Source organism: Anabrus simplex, chromosome 3 (assembly GCF_040414725.1).
Source record: "Anabrus simplex isolate iqAnaSimp1 chromosome 3, ASM4041472v1, whole genome shotgun sequence".
Taxonomy (NCBI): domain Eukaryota; kingdom Metazoa; phylum Arthropoda; class Insecta; order Orthoptera; family Tettigoniidae; genus Anabrus; species Anabrus simplex.
This window is the reverse complement of record NC_090267.1, coordinates 182,945,647-182,969,939: the sequence shown is the minus strand read 5'-3', so window position 1 is coordinate 182,969,939 and position 24,293 is coordinate 182,945,647. Positions and strand designations below refer to the sequence as shown.

The 24,293-nt window shown below is 41.5% G+C and overlaps 1 protein-coding gene across 3 annotated transcripts in view; it reads left to right on the top strand.

Moving 5' to 3' along the window:
• Positions 1 to 24,293, top strand: part of LOC136866125 (gastric triacylglycerol lipase) — a 116,207-nt gene that overhangs the window by 12,406 nt on the left and 79,508 nt on the right. For all 3 annotated transcript variants that reach the window (XM_068226618.1, XM_068226616.1, XM_068226617.1), the window contains exon 2: positions 9,867 to 10,065. In XM_068226618.1, coding sequence (XP_068082719.1) covers positions 9,867 to 10,065 — 199 coding nt within the window. The remainder of the gene's footprint in view (positions 1 to 9,866; positions 10,066 to 24,293) is intronic.

The window sequence follows — 24,293 nt, the reverse complement described above, 5'->3', positions numbered from 1 at the left end:
ATTTCCATCAGTTCCTGTAGCCCATGCAGCTAACTTACAGGAATCATATGAGAACATGAAAATGGTACTATCCGCTATCCAGTATGAAAAGTATTCCTGGCAGATATGTTCAGATTTGAAAGTTGTAGCTCTCTTACTTGGTTTGCAGTTAGGATATACGAAATTTTGCTGCTTTTTATGCAAGTGGGATAGTCGAGATAGAAATAATCACTATATAAAAAAGAACTGGCCAAAACGACAGTCATTTACTCCAGGACAGGAAAATGTTCATCAGCCTCTTGTTGCATCTGACAAAATCATACTGCCCCCATTACACATAAAACTAGGTTTGATTAAGAATTTTGTAAAAGCACTTGATCATAGTACGGATGCATTTCAATTGCTCCAAACCAAATTTCCAAAAATATCTGTAGCTAAACTAAAGGAAGGCATATTTGTTGGTCCTCAGATCAAAGAACTGATGAAAGATACGGTGTTTGAAAGCAAGTTAAAACATACGAACTAGCTGCATGGTCATCATTTAAGAAGGTGGTCACAAACTTTCTAGGAAACTACAGGTCAGAGAATTACAGGGAACATATTAGTGAACTTCTACAAAACGATAAACACATGGGATGTAATATGTCTCTTAAAATACACTTCTTGGACTCGCAGCTTGACTTTTTCCCTGAAAATCTCGGCGCTGTCTCAGACGAACACGGGGAACGTTTCCATCAAGACATCATCGAATTTGAAAGCCGTTACCAGGGAAAATGGGGTCCAGATATGCTGGCTGACTACTGCTGGGCACTCAAAAGGGATGTTCCTCAAGCTAAGTTCAGCCGAAAATCTACCTCTCATACTATTTAGGTATGTAAATGAAATTTAAGTTTAGATAATCAATTTTAGTAGGAACAACAACATTTTTTTTAATTTTTTGAAAATTACTCAAAAACTGTGAGTGATGGAAAAATTCTAAAAACGGATTTGAAATCAGCAGAAAAAAGTGTATGTAAATTAAAATGCGCCGCCTCTGTGGTGTAGTGGTTAGCGTGATTAGCTGCCACCCCCAGAGGTCCGGGTTCGATTCCCGGCTCTGCCACGAAATTTGAAAAGTGGTACGAGGGCTGGAACGGGGTCCACTCAGCCTCGGGAGGTCAACTGAGTAGAGGTGGGTTCGATTCCCACCTCATCCATCCTGGAAGTGGTTTTCCGTGGTTTCCCACTTCTCCTCCAGGCGAATGCCGGGATGGTACCTAACTTAAGGCCACGGCCGCTTCCTTCCCTCTTCCTTGCCTATCCCTTCCAATCTTCCCATCCCTCCACAAGGCCCCTGTTCAGCATAGCAGGTGAGGCCGCCTGGGCGAGGTACTGGTCATACTCCCCAGTTGTATCCCCGACCAAGAGTCTGAAGCTCCAGGACACTGCCCTTGAGGCGGTAGAGGTGGGATCCCTCGCTAAGTCCGAGGGAGAAACCGAACCTGGAGGGTAAACAGATGATGATGATGATGATGAAATTAAAATGCATGTAAATTCAATTAAAGTTAAGATAATAAATTTTAGTAGGAATAACAATTTTTAACATTTTTTAATTTTTTGAAAATTACTCAAAAACTGTGCGTGATAGAAACATTCTAAAAACAGATTTGAAATCAGCAGAAAAAAGTGTACCAGAAACACCCTTTCACTTCCATTTAACAAACAAAAATTTAAATTTTGTTGCCCAGTGTAATCACCACTACCACCACCTCACTTCCTTCCCACTCCCAGCTCTTTTCTATCCCATCTTCGCCGTAAGACCTATCTGTGTCGGTTCGACGTAAAGCAAAGTAGAAAGAAGAAAAGTCCTCCTCTGTGGTGTAGTGGTTAGTGTGATTAGTTGCCACCCCCGGAGGCCCGGGTTCGATTCCCGGTTCTGTGAGGTCACCTGGGCGAGGTACTGGTCATCCTCCCCAGTTGTATCCCCCGACCCAATGTCTCACGCTCCAGGACACTGCCCTTGAGGCGGTAGAGGTGGGATCCCTCGCTGAGTCCGAGGGAAAAACCAACTCTGGAGGATAAGGAGATCAAGAAAGAAAGAAAGAATGAAAGAAGAAAAAAACATAAGAACGAAAATAAAATGAAAAGGAAACCATGCACGAAGTGGGACTTGAACCAGGGATGCACTTATTACAAGAGTTTAGCGTCACCCGCTACGCCACCTGCTCGCTTGTCACTAGTTAACGTTTAGTTTATATACAGCACTTGAATTTGTCAAAGCCGATTTTCTCGAGAATGCCTGGATATCTAGCCCAATGGCTTTGGGATATTCACATTTGAGAAGTCATCTTCGCGTAAGCCTACTAAATAAAAATGTATGAGAGAGACCCCTCTACCTGAAAGCCCTCTTGTGAGACGTATTTTAGAAAGAATACATAGTTCGAGAGCATGAAACGGAGCATAATGTAGTAAAGTACAGCTTAACTAAGTTATATGAAATAGATCCCGGTTTTAAAGTTTAAGTATTCATGCTTCAGATATAAATTCAACAGACACACATTTTTATCGCCTTCTTAACGCAATCTCGTCCGCCTCTGTAGTGGTTAGTGTGATTAGCTGTCATCCTCGGAGGCCCGGGTCCCATTCCCGGCTCTGCCACGAAATTTGAAAAGTGGTACGAGGGCTGCAACGGGGTCCACTCAGCCTCGGGAGGTCAACTGAGTAGAGGTGGGTACGATTCCCACCTCAGCCATCCTGGAAGTGGTTTTCCGTGGTTTCCCACTTCTCCTCCAGGCAAATGCTGGGATGGTACTTAACTTAAGACCACGACCGCTTCCTTCCCTCTTCCTTGTCTATCCCTTCCAATCTTCCCATCCCCCCCCCCCACATGGCCCCTGTTTAGCATAGCAGGCGAGGACGCCTGGGCGATGTACTGGTCCTTTCCCTCAGTTGTATCGCATGACCCAATGTCTCGCGCTCCAGGACACTGCCCGTGAGGCGGTAGAGGTAGTATCCCTCGCTGAGTACGAGGGAAAAGCTAACCCTGGAGGGTAAACAGATTAAAAGAAAGAAAGAAAGAAAGAAAGAAAGAAAGAAAGGTGCTAGGACTGGAACTGGGTCCACTCAGTCTCGGGAGATCAATTGACCCATGAAGGCTAAGCCTGAGACGTGCGAGCCAGTCAAGTGCGTCACGCTGATAGACAGACCCAGGAAATATACGGACGTGTGAACGAGGGGAAACCCACCGGAGCTTCCGCCGCCCTGCGAGGACCTACGAATCGTTATTACCAGGGATGAGAACGTCGCCAACCGGAACCAGTGAAACCCCCACGGAGAGACGATGGCCACCCTATCAATTCTCTGGCGCCGTATCATTGAGCAAGTCGAGATGACTGTGCCGATCTGTATACTATCACAATGGATTTCCAACGATCTCTGCCATTCCCTAAAATGAGTATTTCTGAGGCTCTTTACAGGAGGAGTATGTATTGCCACAATTCTGTACCTGAGAACCAGACTATCTTAAGTCCAAATGGTAAGTTTAACAGTAGAACCAGAAAACGAACTTTTACTCAGAACTTTCCCTACAAGGTCGTAACAAAAGGCTTTATCTTACATGTATATAATCATAGGCACTTGTACTTCATACTGTGATGACGGGGTTTTGTTCTCTCATTTTTTAAATACTTTTGTGGACTTAAGATATCTGTTTTTCAGGATGTGAAGAGGACTTAGGATAGGAGAAGACATGTTAAACTATAAAATTACAGCGCTAACTCCTTTCACATTGACTTTATTATGAACATACACATAATTACAAGGAAGAAAACAATAAAATTCAGTACAGCATTGAGCGCTACTGCGCTTATGTTAAAGTTTATAGATCATGAGCCAAAACTGCTAACCAGGCAATTTTTATTCCGAGTCAGGGTAGTATTCTGTGACGGATTCTTCAGTCTTGAGATTCCTGAAATACAAGTGATATTCTTCTGGAACCCACTTCAAAATGGTGCACAAATCCTTATACTTTTCTTTACTAATTGACTTCTTAACAGTTCTAATCACAGGAAGAGTTTGTGGGAAAGATGTCCTGGCACTTCTGGTATTCCTCCTCAAATCGACTTCTTGGAACATTTCATCCTGGAACGAGGTTTTGTACTGATAGGTGTATGGTTTGTCTTTTCTCACCTGGATCCAAACTATTTCAGAAATATGTGCGTTTTCTCCCAAGGGTGTTTTTCTTCCTCAGAAAAATCATATTGGTGGCTTTGCTTGAAATACCCAAGAAATCTTTGAATTCTGCCAAACACATTCTTTCAACTTCGAGATTTTTTTCCACTTTCTTCTACTAAGTTTATCCAATCATTACAAGTGAAGATGTTTTGTGTCTCAATCCTTTTCTTCTTCCTTTCAATAATGCTGTGTACAGTACCCACTTCCATGTGGGTATGCCCACGTAACAAGTACTTGTGGTTAATAACTTGCAAATTTTTCCATTTTGAAATAAGCCAGGAGTACATGATAATCATTTGATGATTTCTGTTCTGACCTGAACAGTTATATGACAAGACAGTGCATCATGCAATAGGACTGTCTTAGTGTGGAATCATATAGAGTATAGTTCAGTGTCCATAACTTCCTGAGGTAGTAGCACTCTGAATTTGTTAGATATGGTGTCGGTAAACATTTTTGTGGGTCCACCATTACGACTTTCTCGTTTTCGCCGCAAGTTTCCTTGTCATTTGCTTTCATTTTGTAGCGGCGGGTGGCTTCTTCCAAGTGCTCTTTGTTCCTTTCCATAATTTCAGATATCTCATGTTGTGTGGTCGATGGTTGGTTTATCTGGATATTTTATTAATCGCACTTGTCACATGTATCGTTATCTGGCAACTTAAAAGCGATGTTATACTCTTCATTGATCATTTTTCAAAACAACCATTCTTTTGCTGCTAGTTTTCCTTCCTTGGTACATTCTTGGCAGTATAAAGAATACATTTTTTTTGGATTCAGTTCACTTCCTATATACTTCTTCTTCGTTCGTTCCCTGCTGTAATGACTCTCATAAGCTGGATATCTGTCAATATGTGCTCTAATGTCATGACAAAGCTCTTCTGAGATTTTATTTGATGGCGTGTGTTTACCTCTTCCATCAACTTCAATCATACCACACCCACTGGCCTTTTTCAAGGCAGTTTTCACCATTTGAATACTTATCCCCAGTGTATTTAAAAACATTCCTTAACAAACGGGGATTTTATTGTTTGACACGTTTAAATGATAAACATTTCTTGCTGTTCTTTGCCGTTGTGTCTCATGACATCGTGGCCTATGCCTTATAACTAGTTTTTCCTCCACAAGGGAAATGATGTACTGTCTCATAAGGTCCCAACTCTTCTCTGCGCTTCAAAATTCATTAAATATTTGCTGTCTTTCAACCTCAGTTACCTTTGTTGAACATTTCATTCTGCAGTTTCTACATTCAGAACGAAGGACACGCTTACCAACTAACTTACCAGCTGAAGAGACACATTCTTCTCCACCTAATAACTTTACTTTCCTCACATTCTTCTTCCACAAAAAAATTATTTCTTTTCCTTTTCCTACAACCATTCTTTTTATTTTCAAAATCATCTTCGGAATTTGAGTACGGAACCAATCTAGCACCAGTTGTACGAGAGGGGAGCAAAAATGTTCCGCTCACTGTTTGCTTGATGTCACGAACAGAAGAAAGGGCACTGGATGGGGTATCATTAGAGTCATTCAGCAACGAATGCTCTTGTGGGGACTGTGATCTCTTACCAGAACTACCCACAAGTTGAAATCTCTTCAGCAACAAGCGGCGGGTAAATAGGCGTGGAGACTTGATCATTGTAACCTACGTCAGTGTAATGCGAATTCACTTTAACACATTCTAATTGAGTATAAACCTATTCTCCTCTATCTTCTTCGTCGTCTTCTTCTTCTTCTTCTTCACAAAATCGGGCATCGTAACAGTAGGGGCCTGTGGACAAAAAATATTTATAAGCTACTATCCAACAGATAAAAGCACACGCAAGAATAACAGTTCTTGAACAAATTGCATTGACTCTTAAAAGCAATGTTTTCTCAAATACAGTATAACCTTTCATGAGTATAAAGTGCGATGAACTTAATACTTACTTCCACTTTTTTTATCTACATGTAGATTCATAGCAGGAAAGGCAGTTTCTGTTCCCTTAAGCTCATTGATTAACAAGCTGATTACTGTGAGGCTCATAAAGAGGAAGACTCTTTTCTAAAACGTCAACAAATTACTTTTCAATATCTGTAGAGCATAGAAATATGAATACATTGTAATAATCAATATTATTCTTACCTCCTGGACACTGGTTTAGCTGCAGTGCAAGATCAACCAACATCCGTCCACGACTCATTGCTTCTTATGAATGAAACCGAGCAGAAAATGCAAAACAATGGTAATATTCCTGCCTAAATCAACAAAACCCTTGTCAATAATGTGACTTGAACTACAATGGTAACACAAAATCTTAATGCCAAACTATCTTAAACGGACTTAGGCTATTGCAAGTTATGATTTGCTTAGAACCAAAGTATCGTAAGTGGACTTAGGATAAGTTGGCTCACAGGATTCTCAGGACTAAAGATTATATTGACACTGCTAATTCGTAAAATTATTGTTTTACAAGACTTAACATAGTCTGGCTCAATAAAGCGCTCCTTCATCATCTACACTCCGGATTATCTCAAAAAGGCAAAAAATGGACTTAAGATAGTCTGGTTCTCAGGTACAGAATTATGAATACATAACGTGGCTCAACATTAAGGGTACTTGTATGCATGGGATGAGGCCATTGCATCCAGGGCATCACACCATGTGTTTTAAAACTCATTAAACTGAACTCTCATAAACAAGTAATCATATACAGTTATACGTGCACTGTACAGACCAGGAACCTGAAAGTCGCCTTATCTCTGATGAAAATTACACAAGAGTATTATTAAAGTGTCCGTCTACGTAGCGTAACGGTTAGTGTTATTAGCTGCTGACGTCAGGGGTTCGGGTTCGATTCTCGGTACTGCCAGAAATTTAAGAATGGCAGGGGGCTGGTATGTGGTTGAAATGGTACACACAGCTCACCTACGTCGGGGGTGTGCCTGAAAAGAGCTGCACCACCTCGGGATGAGGACACGAGTTTACTTTATTGTTGAAGTCATAGATGAAAAGTTCATGGTTTCTGGCCATTTTACCTACCAGCCGGTTCATGTCTTGGTCTTATAGAACAGGCAGCTCACAATAAAATTATTTACATTCCTAATGACTGGTACAGAGAGAGAGACAGACTGCTAGAAAGCACAAGAAATGCATGCTCATTAAAATGCAAGAGGATGATTTTTTAAAACTGATCTTCTTGAAATATCATTCTTTCTTTCTTAATCTGCTTACCTTCCAGGGTTGGTTTTTCCATCGGACTCAGCGAGGGATCCCACCTCTACCGCCTCAAGGGCAGTGTCCTGGAGCATGAGACATTGGGTCGGGGATACAACTGGGGAGAATGACCAGTACCTTGACCAGGCGGCCTAACCTGTTATGCTGAACAGGGGCCTTGGTGGGGGATGGAAAGATTGGAAGGGATAGACAAGGAAGAGGGAAGGAAGCGGCCGCGGCCTTAAGTTAGGTACCATCCCGGCATTTGCCTGCAGGAGAAGTGGGAAACCACGGAAAACCACTTCCAGGACGGCTGAAGTGGAAATCGAACCCACCTCTACTCAGTTGACATCCCGAGGCTGAGTGGACCCCGTTCCAGCCCTCGTACCACTTTTCAAATTTCGTGGCAGAGCCGGGAATCGAACCCGGGCTTCAGAGAGGTGGCAGCTAATCACACTAACCACTACACCACAGAGGAGGACTTGACATATCATTACTAGACGTAAAATGGGTGTAGTAGATAACGGAAGTATAAACTGGTTAACAGGTTAGTGGTTCAGGTACACAAGCGAAAGCACAAGCGAAAACCCTTCTATGAACTAAGCATCGAACCATAACTTTTTTTTAAATTTACAGAGGCCAACGTGTCATCAACCACTAAGATAAGGGATATGATACACCTCCTCAAATACATTCCACCCGTATATCATCCATTCTTTTCTTTTACATTTGCTTTACGTCGCACCGACACAAATATGTATTACGTCGAAGATGGGATGGGAGAGGGGTTGGAGTGGGAAGGAAGCGACCGTAGCCTTAATTACAGTATATCCCCAGCATTAGCCCGTTGTGAAAATGGGAAACTACGGAATGCCATCTTCAGGGCTGCCGACAGTCGGGTTTGAACCCACTATCTCCCGAATGCAAACTGTTTGCTACGTGACGCAAACCGCGCCGCCATTTGCTCGGTCCCATTCTTTTATGGGCACCAAAGGTTCGCTGGATGTACGAGGGTCTCCTATTTTTTTATAAATACAGAACTCTGTTCGTGTTGCTGTTGGTCACAATATTGTGAAGAGTGTTTCCCGCGCTCGCATATAAACATGCGCCCGCCGCACTGAGGCACTCAGTCTTGGCTTGGCAGCCCTTGAGAATGGAGCTCCCATTGGCTGTTACCGCCAAGTGCGAAGTGCGCGCAGTTATTCGGTTTTTGAACGCAAAAGATACTGAACCGATTGAAATCCATCGCCAATTGACGGAAGTGTATGGCGAGTCGTGCATGGATGTCAAAAATATTCGTAAGTGGTGTAGAGAGTTTGCAGCCGGTCGGACTGAAATTCACGCCGAACGAACAAAGCTGGAGACCGTCAATTTCCGCCGAGCCAGTCGTAAAAGTTGAGCAAATCATGCGTGAAGATCGGCGGATCACCCTCGATGGTCTCTGCACCTGAGGTTTATCGAAGCGCCGCTCACAACTTCCTGAACAGCATGGCAGCGAGCTGGTATAACATTGGCATACAAAATCTTTCACAGCGTCTACAAAAATGCATTGACCGAAATGGTGATTATGTAGAAAAATAGCTAAATGTTCAAGCTGTAAAATGATGTAAACCATTGTAGAAATAAACAGGTCTATGCATTTATAAAATAATAGGAGACCTTATTTTTGGGATTACGATGGGAAAGAGGCTGGAGTGGGAAAGAAGCGACACCGTAGCCTTAATTAAGGTACAGCCCCCGCATTTGCCTGGTATGAAAATGGGAAACTTTGGACCACTCTTTTCCGATGAGGAAGGTGAAGAAGGGGTAGAAGAGACTTGATAGATGACGATGATAATGATTATGATTATTATTAACTGTATCGTGTTTTGAGGATTATAAACTACTACATAAATTCATAAAGGTTTTATAACAAAGTTACTACTGTTTTGTATACGCTTAGAAACGTAATTATATAAATCAGTTGGCATTTTCTAGATGCCCCTCCAAAACATTTTTTAAGATCATTCTTCATCATAATCCTTGCCCGACTCGTTGGCTGAATGGTCGGCGTACTGACCTTCGGTTCAGAGGGTCCTGGGTTCGATTCCATGCCGGGTCGGGGATTTTAACCTTAATTGGTTAATTCCAATGCCTCGGGGGCTGGGTTTGTGTGGCGTATTCAGCATTAGAAATCATCCTAGGTATGGCCCTCATCTTCACAGACATTCAGGTCGCCTAATAGGCCGTCTACGAGAAGAAGACCCGCACCTGGCCTCTCTGGATGCCATACGCCATTATTATTATTATAATCCTTTAATAACAAAATTTAATCCTTTACAAAATCCCATAAATACATTTTAAGGTACTCATACTGTTGTTACATTAAACGCAGAACATTTTTTAAACAAGAATCACACAACTTTGACACGAAGCACCTCATATTACAAAAAAAAAAAAAAAAAAAGCATTATTCAGGTGATGTCCGTTGCCTTTCTTATAGGTAGAACTGATAGCCAAGTACGGGTATCCAGCAGAATCTCACACTGTAGTGTCAGAAGATGGTTATATTCTCACGCTGCATCGCATTCCTTTTGGGAAGAAATCTCCAGGGAAGACCAAGAGACAGCCAGTATTTCTCCAGCATGGCATCGTCTCCAGTTCTGTGGACTGGGTTATAATGGGTCCAGAGAAAAGCCTAGGTAAGTTTTTGTTATTAACAGTATTACTATACATAACTAGGTTTAGCCCGCAGTTTCACAAGAGTAGAAATTGTCTTGTGGACGTTTATGGAGCTGGAGTTGGTTTCTGTCGATTTGTTGACAGAAATTCATTGTTTTCAGAAGAAGAGAGGAGTGTAGAGAAATTATTAACTCATAGACGGTCATTGAAAGTGGGCATCTAAAACCACGATCGGAAAGAAACTCTAGTACTGGCTCTTACAAGTAGTACACCTCAAAAAAAGGTTTCAAAACACGTGTGTTGTGGATAAAGTACTTCGGATGGCTCTGCATTCATCGGAATGAGCTGAAGGGAAGAAAGTACAAAACACAAATGTTATTGTTAGCAAGATACCAACAGCAGGCATGGGCCGTCAGGGAAGTCCGATTCACAGTTCCCTTTTCTCCGTCTGAGAGGTGTATTCTTGAGGTTATTATTTCTTAGCGCTTACTAAACGGATTGAGATAAAACTAAGAACGGGGAAATTCGGGATTCTTCTAATTTAATACTGACAAGTGTCATGAACAATGGGTTGCCAGTTTTTGCGTTCACTTGATCTAAACCGAATGACAAAACTGATTAATGATTAATATCATTCTTGCATCGTGTAGTCTATAGCAGGGATGGCGAACCTATGCCACGCGTGTCACTAGGTGACACGCGAACACAATTTCGGTGGCACGCCACATGAACATAATAATATTTTATATATACGTCTTGTACTACAGACAATGCATATCTTATAGTGTTTGTAAGAAATAAATATCGAAAATCTAAATCCTAGTTCCATTCAGACGTGCAATATGGCAACACGGCTACACTGATAGGTCCGAAAGTCAAGTGAGGTAGTGTCGTTTTCTGGTAGTTTTGTATACGGACATCACAAACATGTTTTCGGTGCCGAAAAGAACAGAAACTTAACAAAGGTGGTGACCGTATATTTCAAGAACTCTGGCCAAGAGAATTCGGCCTGTTAAAGAGATGTGTTGCCTGTGTTCGAAAACAATAATTGTATCCCTCACATTTAATGTAAAGCGCAATTTCGAGACTGGTCATTCAAATGTTTGTTGCATTTCAAACGAAGAAAGAAGAGAGTTCGTTTCACAAAATATCGAACATTACACAAAGCAAACTAGTTCTTTTGTATCATCTTTCCACCCTAGGAATAATATCAGTGAGGCTAGATAGTACAGCATGCATGGGAAACCGATTTCTGACGGTGAGTTGTTGAAAGAAAGTTTCTTATTGACGTCCGGCACGTTATTTGAAAACTTTCCTAACAAACAACTAATAATTAACAGAATTAAAGGAATGCCAGCCAGCTGAACTGCTGTCAAGGATAGAAAAATAAAAATTAGTGAAAAAGTTTCGGAGCAGTTGAAAGCTAATTTGGTTAACTCCCACATGTATGTTTTGATGAAATCATGAATGTGACCTTACAAACAAGGATAGCCGGTTTTTTTTAAGATATCCTCATGGAAATTTGATGAGGGAGAAATTAGTTTAATTGTGAGCGTACAAACTACAACCTGCAATGGAGAAAGTGAAGTCCATTCGCAATATTAGTAATTTTGATTTTTATATCTAATAATATGTTTTTTTTACAATTTGTTTTACGTCACACCGACACAGATACGTCTTGTGGCGACGATGGGACAGGCTTACGAGTGGGAAGGAAACCGCCGTGGCCATAATTGAGGTACAGCCCCACGGAACATGCAATCAAATGTATCTACAAGATATATATGTATAATAAATAAATAAATAAATAAATAAATAAATAAATAAATAATATATTATGAAACATAATCGGGAGTTTATAAAGGAAGTCGCCGGGGAGGGCGGGGGGTTCTAGGTTGTAGATATACCTTAGTGGAAAACAACAAGTGGCACAGTCAACAGATGAGAATAATAAACCAGACTTAAAATGGCACACTAGTTGGAAAAGGTTCGCCATCCCTGGTCTATAGAGTGATAAGCCGGGCCAGGATTTTGATGCCCTATAAATGTTTTAAAAAAATGATCTATAAAATGGCGGTAAAAGTCCAGTGAAATTAACTTTAAAAAAAGGACATAAATTTTAAATTAATTTTATAGTCAATTTACTAACCGAGTTGGTACAGTCTATATATTTGCTATAGGCATTATAATAAGCGTTTGGGCTTTTGCCTTGTCAAGAAAACAAGGTGCAATTCTTTACGCTTCGTAAAGAACATTGCTCCACATCTTCGGAAAATCTCGACTGTTCACGAGGAAGACTTCTTCAATTGAAGGTGTCTCTTCTGGAATGTGTCTCTTCAAGAAGTAAGTGGTGGACAAAGTTTCTTCAGTCCCCAGATTGCCAAAGCGTTGTGAAGATTCTCAAGTCTCCGTATTCATTCTCACATAAAGTTGCGGTTTATATCCAATACCTCACGCGTAAATGCTTCAAAATCCTCAAGCATGTAAGAAAATAACTAAAAAAGTATAAAATATCCTAATAAATATCATGAAATGACCAAATAATGACGTAGAATTTTAGAAAATGACCTAAAATACAAAATAGCAAAAAATGACAAAAATTACCTAATAAATTAGCATTTCTAGGTATGTGGGAGCTATGATAAGGTTTTTCTGTACTAGTTAGCAATGTCTATTGTGAGCCAATTAAAAGATGACATGTCATCGAAATCCCAGCCCTGGCGGGCTGGCGGCGCTCGAGATATTCTTCCGCTGGGTGAGCTCACCGCTTGGTCAAGGCGCGCGGGAAGGTGGTTGGCACGGTATGCCATTACGTATTTTGTTTCTGACCCTAGTCTTTGTACTGTGTGCACACAAATCCTTGCTAGCTAAACTTGTACACGCATCCGGTGTCGCAGTCATATTTCAACTGCTCTCGTGTGCGTGATTTTTATGGCTCGTGCGTTTACAACGGTAAAGTATATCTCGTTGTCCGATTGGGGATCATTGTAAGTATCTACGTGTTAATATAAGGAAAGATCTTCATTGGGGTAATCACATAAATGGGATTGTAAATAAAGGGTACCGATCTCTGCACATGGTTATGAGGGTGTTTAGGGGTTGTAGTAAGGATGTAAAGGAGAGTGCATATAAGTCTCTGGTAAGACACCAACTAGAGTATGGTTCCAGTGTATGGGACCCTCACCAGGATTACCTGATTCAAGAACTGGAAAAAATCCAAAGAAAAGCAGCTCGATTTGTTCTGAGTGATTTCCGACAAAAGAGCAGCGTTACAAAAATGTTGCAATGTTTGGGTTGGGAAGAATTGAGAGAAAGAAGAAGAGCTGCTCGACTAAGTGGTATGTTCCGAGCTGTCAGCGGAGAGATGGCGTGGAATGATATTAGTAGACGAATAAGTTTGAATGGCGTTTATAAAAGTAGGAAAGATCACAATATGAAGATAAAGTTGGAATTCAAGAGGACAAACTGGGGCAAATATTCATTTATAGGAAGGGGAGTTAGGGATTGGAATAACTTACCAAGGGAGATGTTCAATAAATTTCCAGTTTCTTTGAAATCATTTAGGAAAGGGCTAGGAAAGCAACAGATAGGGAAACTGCCACCTGGGCGACTGCCCTAAATGCAGATCAGTATTGATTGATTGATTGGATTCTTATGTATTAACACTGTCACTTCGTGAAGTTCAAAGACAGTTTCAAGAAAGATTCATATGTTTAGACATTCCAAGTCGTATAATCGTTATAACACATTTCCGGAAACTCGAAGTACCCAGCCTAAGAAACCGAAAAAAGCAGCTTAGGTTTCTCACCGAGGAAGAATTAGATGACATTGATCATTCTTTGGAAAATTCTTCTATCAAATCACTTCGGTGTCTTGCACAACAAGTGAGAATTTCATACGAGTCTGTGCAAAAAGCTACTAAATTATTACCCTTAAAGCCATATAAAATAACTGTGGCATGTGCTCTTTAACCAGGTACCCCGTACAGAGGCTCAGATTTTGTGAGTAGAGTCTGAAAAATGTATACAGTAGACAAATATATCCATATTTAATATTCTACTCTGACGAGACTTGGTTCCACTTGGAAAGCTGTTAAACCTGACTTCGTATTTGAAGTCCCCCTCCACGACGACAAAATTGGTGTATGGTGTGCCGCCAGTGCTAATAGAATTATAGTAATTTTATTGAGAATTCAATTGATTCTGTTACTTATGTGAATAACACACTGAACCCCTTTTTTCAGAGGATTAAGTGACAGGGAGCGCGATTTTGCATACCTTGAACAGGACTCTGCCACTGCTTTCACTGCGAATAATTCCATGAGATGAATTCACAAAGAGTTTCCACAGAACAGAGTTATTACTAAGGATCTGTGGGCCCGTCGGTTCCCCGATTTATCTGCTATTATTATATCTGGGGTAAATTTAAAAAATGCCTTGTACAAGACGAACCTGCACACCATACAAGAACTAAAATATAATATTCGTCAGGAAATTGCCAGGATTCCTCAACTTGAACTACAGCTAGTGAAGTGATGAATAATTTCCCAATAAGATGCCAAAAAATGTGTGGAGTATGATGCTGGTAGTTTCAAAACCTCCTTTGATAATTATTTTACATACATACATATCTTTATTGCCCACCCTAGTGTACACCATCGGCTTAAAGGTAATAAAGATAGAGCGAAACAGAAAACAAACAAACAATAGCCACTACATCTCTCTTAAAACTACTTAACTAAGTTAACTACCTCTATATCTACTCAGTATTATCCCACACGTACGCGAATAGCCAGCACACATGCAGAATGCCACCGCACTACAAACTACCCTAATCACCTACTCCTACCTACCACCTAAAAATTTAATACACTGGTCGCTGCGTCAGCCCTGGTATGGAACACATGCCCACCAACCCGTTGACAGCAGCCACCAGCCTCGCCACGTGAGAACTGATGTCATATCTCACCGACACTTGCTGACACTGTATTCCTTCCCTATCATGCGTGACAAGCCACCTTGGCGGAAACCAGACCCAACACGTGGCCTGCCACACACTTCCGCTATGTACGTCACACCTACTCTGATCCATTGTCAGCGCACTACCTTCCCTCTCCTTTTTCTTCACGTACAGACATGCTCAAACCTAACTTCTTTGGGGTGAGTCACGCCCCCACCCCTCCCTCTTTCCTTGATACGTCACCCTCTCCTCTCTCGCACCATTCCCGATGACTACATCTCACCTTATTAAACTTAAGACTTAAACATCAACTATCAATCATTTTACATCCCTCATCAACGCACCAAAAGCCATTTAACAATTTATGTTTTCTTTTTTTAAGATACTATTACATACTTTCACAGTTTCCATACAGCCAACATTTTCTCCTTAACTACAGTCTCACTTAATCTTCCTTATTTAAACTTGCATACTCTTCTCTATCCTCCCTTCTCACACATATACGCCTGAACAATCCAATTTTTTCCCACACCTCACTTACACATAGACAAACCGTTTTCCATTCCAAGTCCATTAGTTCACTCAGTATTCTCAATCTATAGCACCACACACACATCAAACCGTTAGACTTTTCCCAGTTCTTCCATCTTATTAAACTTAAGACTTAAACAGCCACAATCCATGATTTTACAACCTTCTAAAACACCTAAAACAATTTAAGATTTTTTAAAGACACGATGAAATACTTTCACAGTTTCCATACTGCCAACATTTTCTCCTTAACTACAGTCCCACTTAATCTACATTAATTACTATTACATACACCTTCTTTATCCTCCCTCCTCACACAAATACACCTGAACAATCCAAATTTTTTTCCCACACCTCATTTACACACAAACGAACAGTTCTCCATTCCAAGTCCATTAGCTCACTCAGTCTTCTCACTCTTTTTTTTACTAGCTTCCAACTAAGCGTCATTTCAACCATCAACGATAAACTTAAACTATACACCAACTTCTTAAATTTACACTCCCCTTAGAGCCTACTCAACCTCCCCTTTTCTCAACTCCTACCTAATTTTCTCAGGCTTTCCCTTGTTACAAACTCTTCTCACAAACACATCTACACTCGTATTTCTCAAGTCTTAAATCTACTACACCCTCCCATACTACTACTCCTCGATCTACTTCCCAACAACCTGCCCCGGGCGGGTCACCTTTCCACAGGGCAAGGTGCTCTCCCCCATTCCCCTAACACTACAGCCCCCTCTTCTGATATCATGGTCATCATGATACCCTTCCCGCATCTGCTCAGGGCGGATATCCATTCCTCTGAGCAGAATAAATTCCCCCTTCCTCCCTCGGCATGAACCACTATACCTGCAAAACCCATGTTATTCCCTCAATTCCTTTATAAATCTAGCTCTAGCCACATTTAAGAATTTCGCTATATTCGTTCCTTTCTCCCACTCTCTACATAACCAAGATGTCATCTTATAACTTTCCCCTACCTTATCCACCTCCCTTTTACTTAGTAGTTTAATCTTTATCTCCTCCAAAGCTCGGCATTGATTGAAAATATGCAGGTCCGCCTACCTCTCTCCACATAATACACGTATATCGTTATTCGGAACTCCCAATACCCACCAATACAAACCTCTCTCATCTCTTCTGCCCTCAAACTCAGTTTTCGGGTTTATTAATTCCACCAATTTATTCAATACTGATAAAGAGACTCTCTCTCTCATTCCCTTATTAAACTGTCTTTCAATATCTAGTAGTCTTCCCTTTATCCTTTCCCATACCCATTTATTCCTACCCCCCCCCCTCTCCAAATCTCCATATACCCCCAATCCAATCTGTTGTAACCTTTTTTGCACTTATTCACCCAGTAACCTTCATTCGTCATACCTTTCTGAAAACTAAACGTTTCTTGTACTAATAACCCACCCTTCCCTTCCTCCAATCTAATCCAATACTTGAACGCCCTCTTACCTATTTCAACCTCCATCGATTCTTTACAAACTAATCTGGCACCGGCATTGGCTGTACAGTTCGGGAGGTCCATCATGATCTTAGTAAATTTCGCCACCACCTGGTTTAGTTCACTCCTGCCCTCCTACATTCACCAGACTTCCACCTCCAAATAGCATTTTGTCCATTACCAGTGATTTGAATACCGTTTTCTGAATTTTGTATTTAATATCTGGAAATTTCTTTTCTAATACCCCCACTGCCGCAAGCGCTCCTCTTCCTTTAAATTTAGCCCTCCTACACTGTTCTTTCCAAGAATCATTCTTACTAATTATTACACCTAGATACTCAATTTTCCCCCCTGGTCTAATTTCTTCCTGATCTAGCCGCCAGACTTCCTTATTCTTTCTCCCACCCTTTTCCTACAAACCATTATCTGAGCCTTTCTTACATTTACTCTGAGAGACCACTTCCTAGTATACTTAACTACCTTGTCCAACCCTTTTTGCAACCCACTTACCGTCAAAGCCAAAATCAATAGGTCATCCGCGAATAGCAACCCCGAAACCTCCATTTCCCCTATCCAAGGACATTGCAATCTCTCTCCTCCATGGCCCTCTAAAATATTATTTATAAATAATATAAATACTATCGGAGATAGCTTACACGCTTGTCTCACCCCGCTCTTCGATTCAAAACACTTACTCATCCTTCCATCCTACAATTTAATCAACACAAACACTTCCTCATAAATTGTTTCTATTGCCAACCTCATTTTCTTCGACATTCCAACCTCCCTTAATATCAAAAATAGCTCATCCATACTGACCGTATCGAAGGCTTTTACTAAGTCAATCGCTGCTACGTATAATTTACGCCCTGCTATCCTCACATACTTTGTAATCAAGGTGTCCAGAATCCAAACATTATCGAGTGTGTTCCTTCCTTTCCTAAATCCATTTTGAAACTCAGATATCCTACCATACTGTTCCGCCCAATTTATTTTGCTATTCGCCAAAACCCCTGTGTGCACCTTCGACAACGCGTCTAGGAGTGTAATTCCTCTATAGTTGTTAGGATCGCTACTAGCCCCTTTATTTTTATAGATAGGGCATAATACTCCCTTCCTCCATTCCCTCGGAAATTTCCCCGTTTCCAGCAACCTCCTGCCACACACTATTGGAAATACCGTTCACACCTCCTGCAGCCTTGGGTCTAGCATTTTTAATACTCTCATTACCTCCTGCCTTGTTATCTCCTCATCGAATATTGGAATTTCTTCTTCCAATTCCCTTTCTACATATGACTTGTCTATTTCTCTACCAAAATTCCCCTCCCCTTCTAAAAGCCTTTTAAAATGCCTCACCCACTCGTTTTCTCCTATTTCATCCCCCTTCCCCACCGGTTTCGTTCTTCTAATCTTGTTTATAGACTCCCATATCCTCTCAAATTTCTTCTCTCTACAATATCTATTTATTTTTTCAGCTTCCGCCTCCTTCCATCCTCTTCTCTTTTCATTCAATACCTCCTTATATTCCCTTCTCAATTTACAATATTCCTTTTTTCTTTCTCCCTCTGCTTCCTAAACTCCGCTAGGGTTCTCACTACAACCTCGCGTTTTCTCCTGCAGTCTTCATCAAACCATCCATTCATTTTGTTCTTTTTTCCCTCTACCTTTCTCCTCACTTTCTTCCCCTCCCTCCATACAGGGAGTTCTATTAATTCTAGCACTCTCCCCCATCCTTCCCTTTTCCGTGCCAAAGCATTTTTTTTCCTCCCCATAGATCTTTTAAAAACGATCTCCCCTTATTCAACGCCTGATTTCTCTCCAAGTTTCTTTCTGCATTTCTCTTATTCGGGGAGGTAGAGTCACTTCACTTCACTTCGGTCTAGTGTCCTATTTGTTGATTCACTCATTCATACGTTGTTCTGACTCACCAACGTCTCTGCTATCCCCGCCACCTGACCGCTGACACCGCAGTCCCGTCTTCTCTCTTCCTTCTCCCCACTGATGTTACCCTGCTCTCGATTTCTGAAACTCATTTCCTCCTCACATTTTTTCATCCTCAGCAGTTCCTCCTGTGCCCACAATCGGGACCAATTTTTGCCTGAAGTCACCAGACACCTCCCCACTATCTTGGCTCGCAATTCCTGCTCTCTAGCCCGCCACATATGCCGCTTAAATATATCCAACCGCATCCTGTCTTCTTTCTCTGTCTCAGCCTGCAAATAAATGTTCGATCCTTTCAAATTTCCCAGCATCCCTCAGAATTATATCGGCCATCAGGGTTGAAATTAATCTTAACTTCACCGGCCTATGCTCCTTGTTCCTTCCTACTCTATATATATCATCTATATCCACTTCAGAGAAGTTTATCTTAATTTCATTCGAAACTATGTCCACCACTTTCAATACTAACTCCACTTTTGATTCTGTTCCTTCCTCTGGTACACCATACACAAACATATTTTTTCTTGCTGATTCGTTCCTCGCTAGCCTCACTTCTCTCTTCATTGCTGTCAGTTCCTCTTCCAGTACCAACACCTTCTTTTTCAAACTCCCTGCCTCATCTATCTCCGCTAACTTGTCATTTACCCCTTCAATTTCTTCTTTTATAAAACTTAAGTCCTTCATCTCCTCTATTTGGTTTGCCTGGTGTTCCTGCATCATTTCCTTTATTTTTTCTCCTTTGCTCGCTTCCTTCACCACTCTCTTGATCTCTTCAAGTTCCTCCCAACCGAACGGTCCCTGATTTGGATCCGGAGTTATTTTCTATACCTCCTACCACCAGCAACGTCGCAAGAACCGTCACACACAACATAATCTCTAACAGTTCTTTATAACCACTAATATATCTCCCTCTCTCTGCTCCACCTTTCTTCCAACACCACCTTGCACCATGCCATCTTCCAATTCTTAGCCTGTATTGCTGTAGCGTTACTCCCATCTTGCACTCCTCAGCTCACCCACACGTCCGCACTTCCCGATGTCTCGCTCGTGACGCCTTTCATAATTTGATAAGTAAAGGCGTTCTTAAAAAAATGTTCTTGTTACTTTGATATGGTTTGACTTCCCGCTAATAACCTCCATCCATACGCGGCAAACGAGCACGCGCTCACCCCTAGTAAAAACACCGTACACCGTAGTAAAGCATACCTGATCATCCCGTCTGTACAAACACACTCCAAATTGCAACAAAAACGAGTTTACGGACAGACACTACATTTTTATTATATTAGTATGATGAACTTTTCTAGAATATTTTAATTCCTTTATAACTGTTAGGTTCTTCAATCTGCCAAAACTAATTTTGAATACGTATATTTATAAACTATTTGAAAAAACACATGGTAACAACATTTTACCTGAAAAATAAATTAAGAAACAACTAAATATCTTTTTCAAGAATAATTAACTGAGTCGAAACTGAAAAAGCGATGGCTTCAGATACCACAGAACATCTCTAGAATTTTCATTCGGAAGATAGTGGTTTCGAACCCCACTCTTTGCTGCCTTGAAGATGGTTCTCCGTGGTTTCCCATTTTCAAACCAGGCAAATGCTGGTGCTGTATCTTAATTAAGGCAACGGTCGCTTCCTTCGTACTCCTAGCCATTTTCTATCCCATCGTCGTTATAAGATCTATTTCTGTCGGTGCAACGTAAAGGAACCATCAAGTATACCTGCCACGTAAGGATGGATTACATTTCCTCTTCTATTTCTGTAGTCCTGGTTTGTACTCTCCCTGTTAGGCTCTTTGATCTTTACTGCTCGTTCTATGTCTCCTGATGTATAGCCATTTTTCTTCATTGATGCCGTTAGTTCTCTCAGCGCAGAATAGGACGCATTCTTAGGAAGTGCGATATGATTCCTGTTTTACCATAGACCGGAAGCTCCAATCCCTATTTCGACCAGTCAAAGAAAAAAACCACCTCTTGAAACACCGGGTGTCTATGAAGTTCTATGTGGCTGTGGTTGCTCATATATTGGCATGACAAAATGGCTTGTTATCACTGGGATGAAAGAACATATCAGGTTAGTTAAGAATGTCACTCCATCTTCCACAGAAAATTCTACAAGCCAGTCCGCCATAGCAAATACTTCTACAGTACAGGCCATCAAATCCTTTTTTGAATAGGCAAGGGTCATCGCACCTGTTAAGGACTTCTATGCTCGACTTGTGAGGGAAGCCATAGAAGCCACAGAAGCAATAGGCGAGCAGCGTACCGTAGCCTGCGCTATATACTGAGGTGGAATTACAACACCACTTCGTCAGGTTTTACATGTAGGCTCTTTCGCTTTTCTGCCTATGCGGTTTTCCCTGACCCTTAATACCACGCCTTAACACTAACTTACCAACACAAACCTTGCCTGGTAACGCGTCTAACGTGCAAACAGGCAGGTACTTCTGTAGTGCCTTTCCCACTCGTCCCTATAGAAATTAATAGCATGTCGGAGGCAATGTCCAAAGTAAAAAACCCAACTTCATTCCACTGAGAGCTTCGCTTCTATCGAAGTCAATCGGAACCCTTGACAATGCCGAACGCAATCTTCGGTGAAACGTTGGGACCATCGCATGCTCCTAGACCCCGGCCTACAAGCCCGTAAAACACTGATATTATTTGTAGCGCCGGCCGTGAAAGCCTCAATTGCTATAGGAAGCCATAGAGATAGAGCTGCGCTCAAATAACCTCAACAGGGAAGATAGCCTCAAGTTATCAAATACATGGAGACTAGTACTCCAGAAATACATGCGTAACATCAAGTACACTATAGACAATGCTGGACACTTCTGTATTCTCCCGTACTAAAATGAGAGACATGTTGACAGTGGCGCACCTGGCGGCCCGACCTTAAACATGAGGTGGCAAGATTGAAACTACAAAAGTCGCAAGTTAAAATTGATAGAAATAATGAAACTATATATATTGCTATTTGCTTTACGTCGCACCGACACAGGTCTTATGGCGACGATGGGATAGGATAGGGAATGAAGTGGCCGTGGCCTTAATTAAGGTACAGCCCCGGCATTTGCCTGGTGTGAAAATGGGAAAACACGGAAAACCATCTTCAGGGCTGCTGACAGTGGGGCTCGAACCCACTATTTTCCGATTACTGGATACTGGCCGCACTTAAGCGACTGCAGCTATCGAGCTCGGTAAGCTAAATATTGACTTTTGCTTTGTTGTACTACGAAAGTTGAATGTTAATATTGATAGAAATAATGAAACTCAATAATGATTTCGTGTTTTCCGAATCCTTGGCTGAATGGCTAGCGTTGAGGCCTTCGATACACAAAGTCTCGGATTCGATTCTATGCTGGATAGGGGCTTTTAATAGCGTCTAATTAATTCTTCTGGCTCGGAGACTCGGTGCTTGTGTTGGTTCCAATACGTTTCTCTTCATATTCAGACAACACACTGAACTTTCAACCACCACAGAAATATGCAATAGTGATTACCAGACCTTGCCGGCCCCGCGGTGTAGGGGTAGCGTGCCTGCCTCTTACCCGGAGGCTCCGAATTCGATTCCCGGCCAGGTCAGGGATCTTTACCTGTATCTGAGGGTTGGTTCGAGGTCCAATCAGCCTACGTTATTACAATTGAGGAGCTATCTGACGGTGAGATGGCGACCCCGGTTAAGAAAGCCAAGATTAACGGCCGAGAGGATTCGTCGTGCTGTCCACACGACAGCCCATAATCCGCAGGCCTCCGGGTTTAACAGCGGTCGCTTGGTAGGCCAAGGCCTTTCGGGGTTGTTGCGCCATGGGCTTTGGTTTAGTTTTTGTATTACTAGACCTCGGAATTTTTAGGTGCTTAAATGTTATTTTAGCTGCCTAAAATAGACTCTCAATTAGGTTCTAAAATAATTTTAGGAAGCTTCAATTTTACGTATTTTAATGGGTATCAATTGAAAACCATGTTTATTTTGCTAAATTGATAATAACTCGTTAGCAGGAAATATAGGACAAGTTTCACTCACCTCTTTGCTGCAAACGTCACAGAATATAATTTTACCATCCGATGTGAAATGGGGAAACTCCTGTAACCACTTTTTAATTAAAGACGACTTGGAACCAGACGCTTTCAGCATAATTCATGGTGTATAGTGAACTACTACAGTCAGTTTCAAGGCCATCCCGCTATATGCGCTGGCAATCAATGTCTTGCGATATCTCGCAAAGTGGCACGTATTCTCGATAGTGTATTTGGTAACACCACCATGGCACAGCGCGACGTACTCCAGAAACTGTCGGCAGAGGGCGATGAGTCAATAACTTCCCTCCCGACCACCACAGCACAGCGCGATGATTCCCGAGTCCAGTCAGTAGTGGGCCGCGGATAATGCGGTCGTGACTTCCAGATTTCTTGAAGAATTTCTATGTTCACCGTCAGCTGCAGACCTTAACATGCTTTGCCCTCATGAAAGCCAATGAAGCTTGGCAGAAAGCTCGGCTCGTATTTTGTTAGAGTCGTTAATATAAAGTGGCTTTAATCCAGATATGTTATTTATTTATTTTAATAAATTACAATGAGTCACGAAAACCTACGTTCATTAAATAGTTTGAGAACTACTATTCTAACTTTAAATTGCCAAATAATCAATGAGTTAACGTCGAAATTTTAAAGAGGATTAGCAATAGCGCTTCTGTAAGTCTTGAATATTGCGTACCAGCACAGATGTTCTAATTTATATAAGACTAGCTGATGTACCCGTGCTTCGCTACGGGATTCTCAAAAAGACTGACTTTGTGGTTTTCCTAACTGAAATCAACATAGGTCATTACAAAAACGTAAGTATGAATGTAGCGATTAAAAACAATGCTATCATATAAAATACTCGATCAAATGGAAAGCCGCACGTTTTATCACTTTTAACGAACCGTGCTGCGGTTAGATTGCGGTGCCAATCTAATAGTCCAAAGTTCCGGAGTTGGGATGACCAGGCCTCAGATTGCCATGAACACTCATCTGCCATTATTCCATTAAATATGCACACTGTTCATTCCAATCAGTGCCTCAGAGTAGGGATTGAATAGCCCGAATGCTATGATGATCCAGTGTGTTACGTACCAGTAGTATCAGAAAATTTATAAACCAGGGGAATGGCATGCTAAAGAAGAAAGTTATCTAACTCCCCAGCTACTTCCCATCAATATTCAGGCAGGCTGTTACACTCTGTACGACTGGGCGAGTTGACCGTGTGGTTAGCGGTGCGCAGCTGTGAGCTTGCATCCGAGAGATAGTGGATTCGAACCCCATTGTCGGCAGTGCTGAAGATGGTATTCTGTGGTTTCCCACTTTCACACCAGTC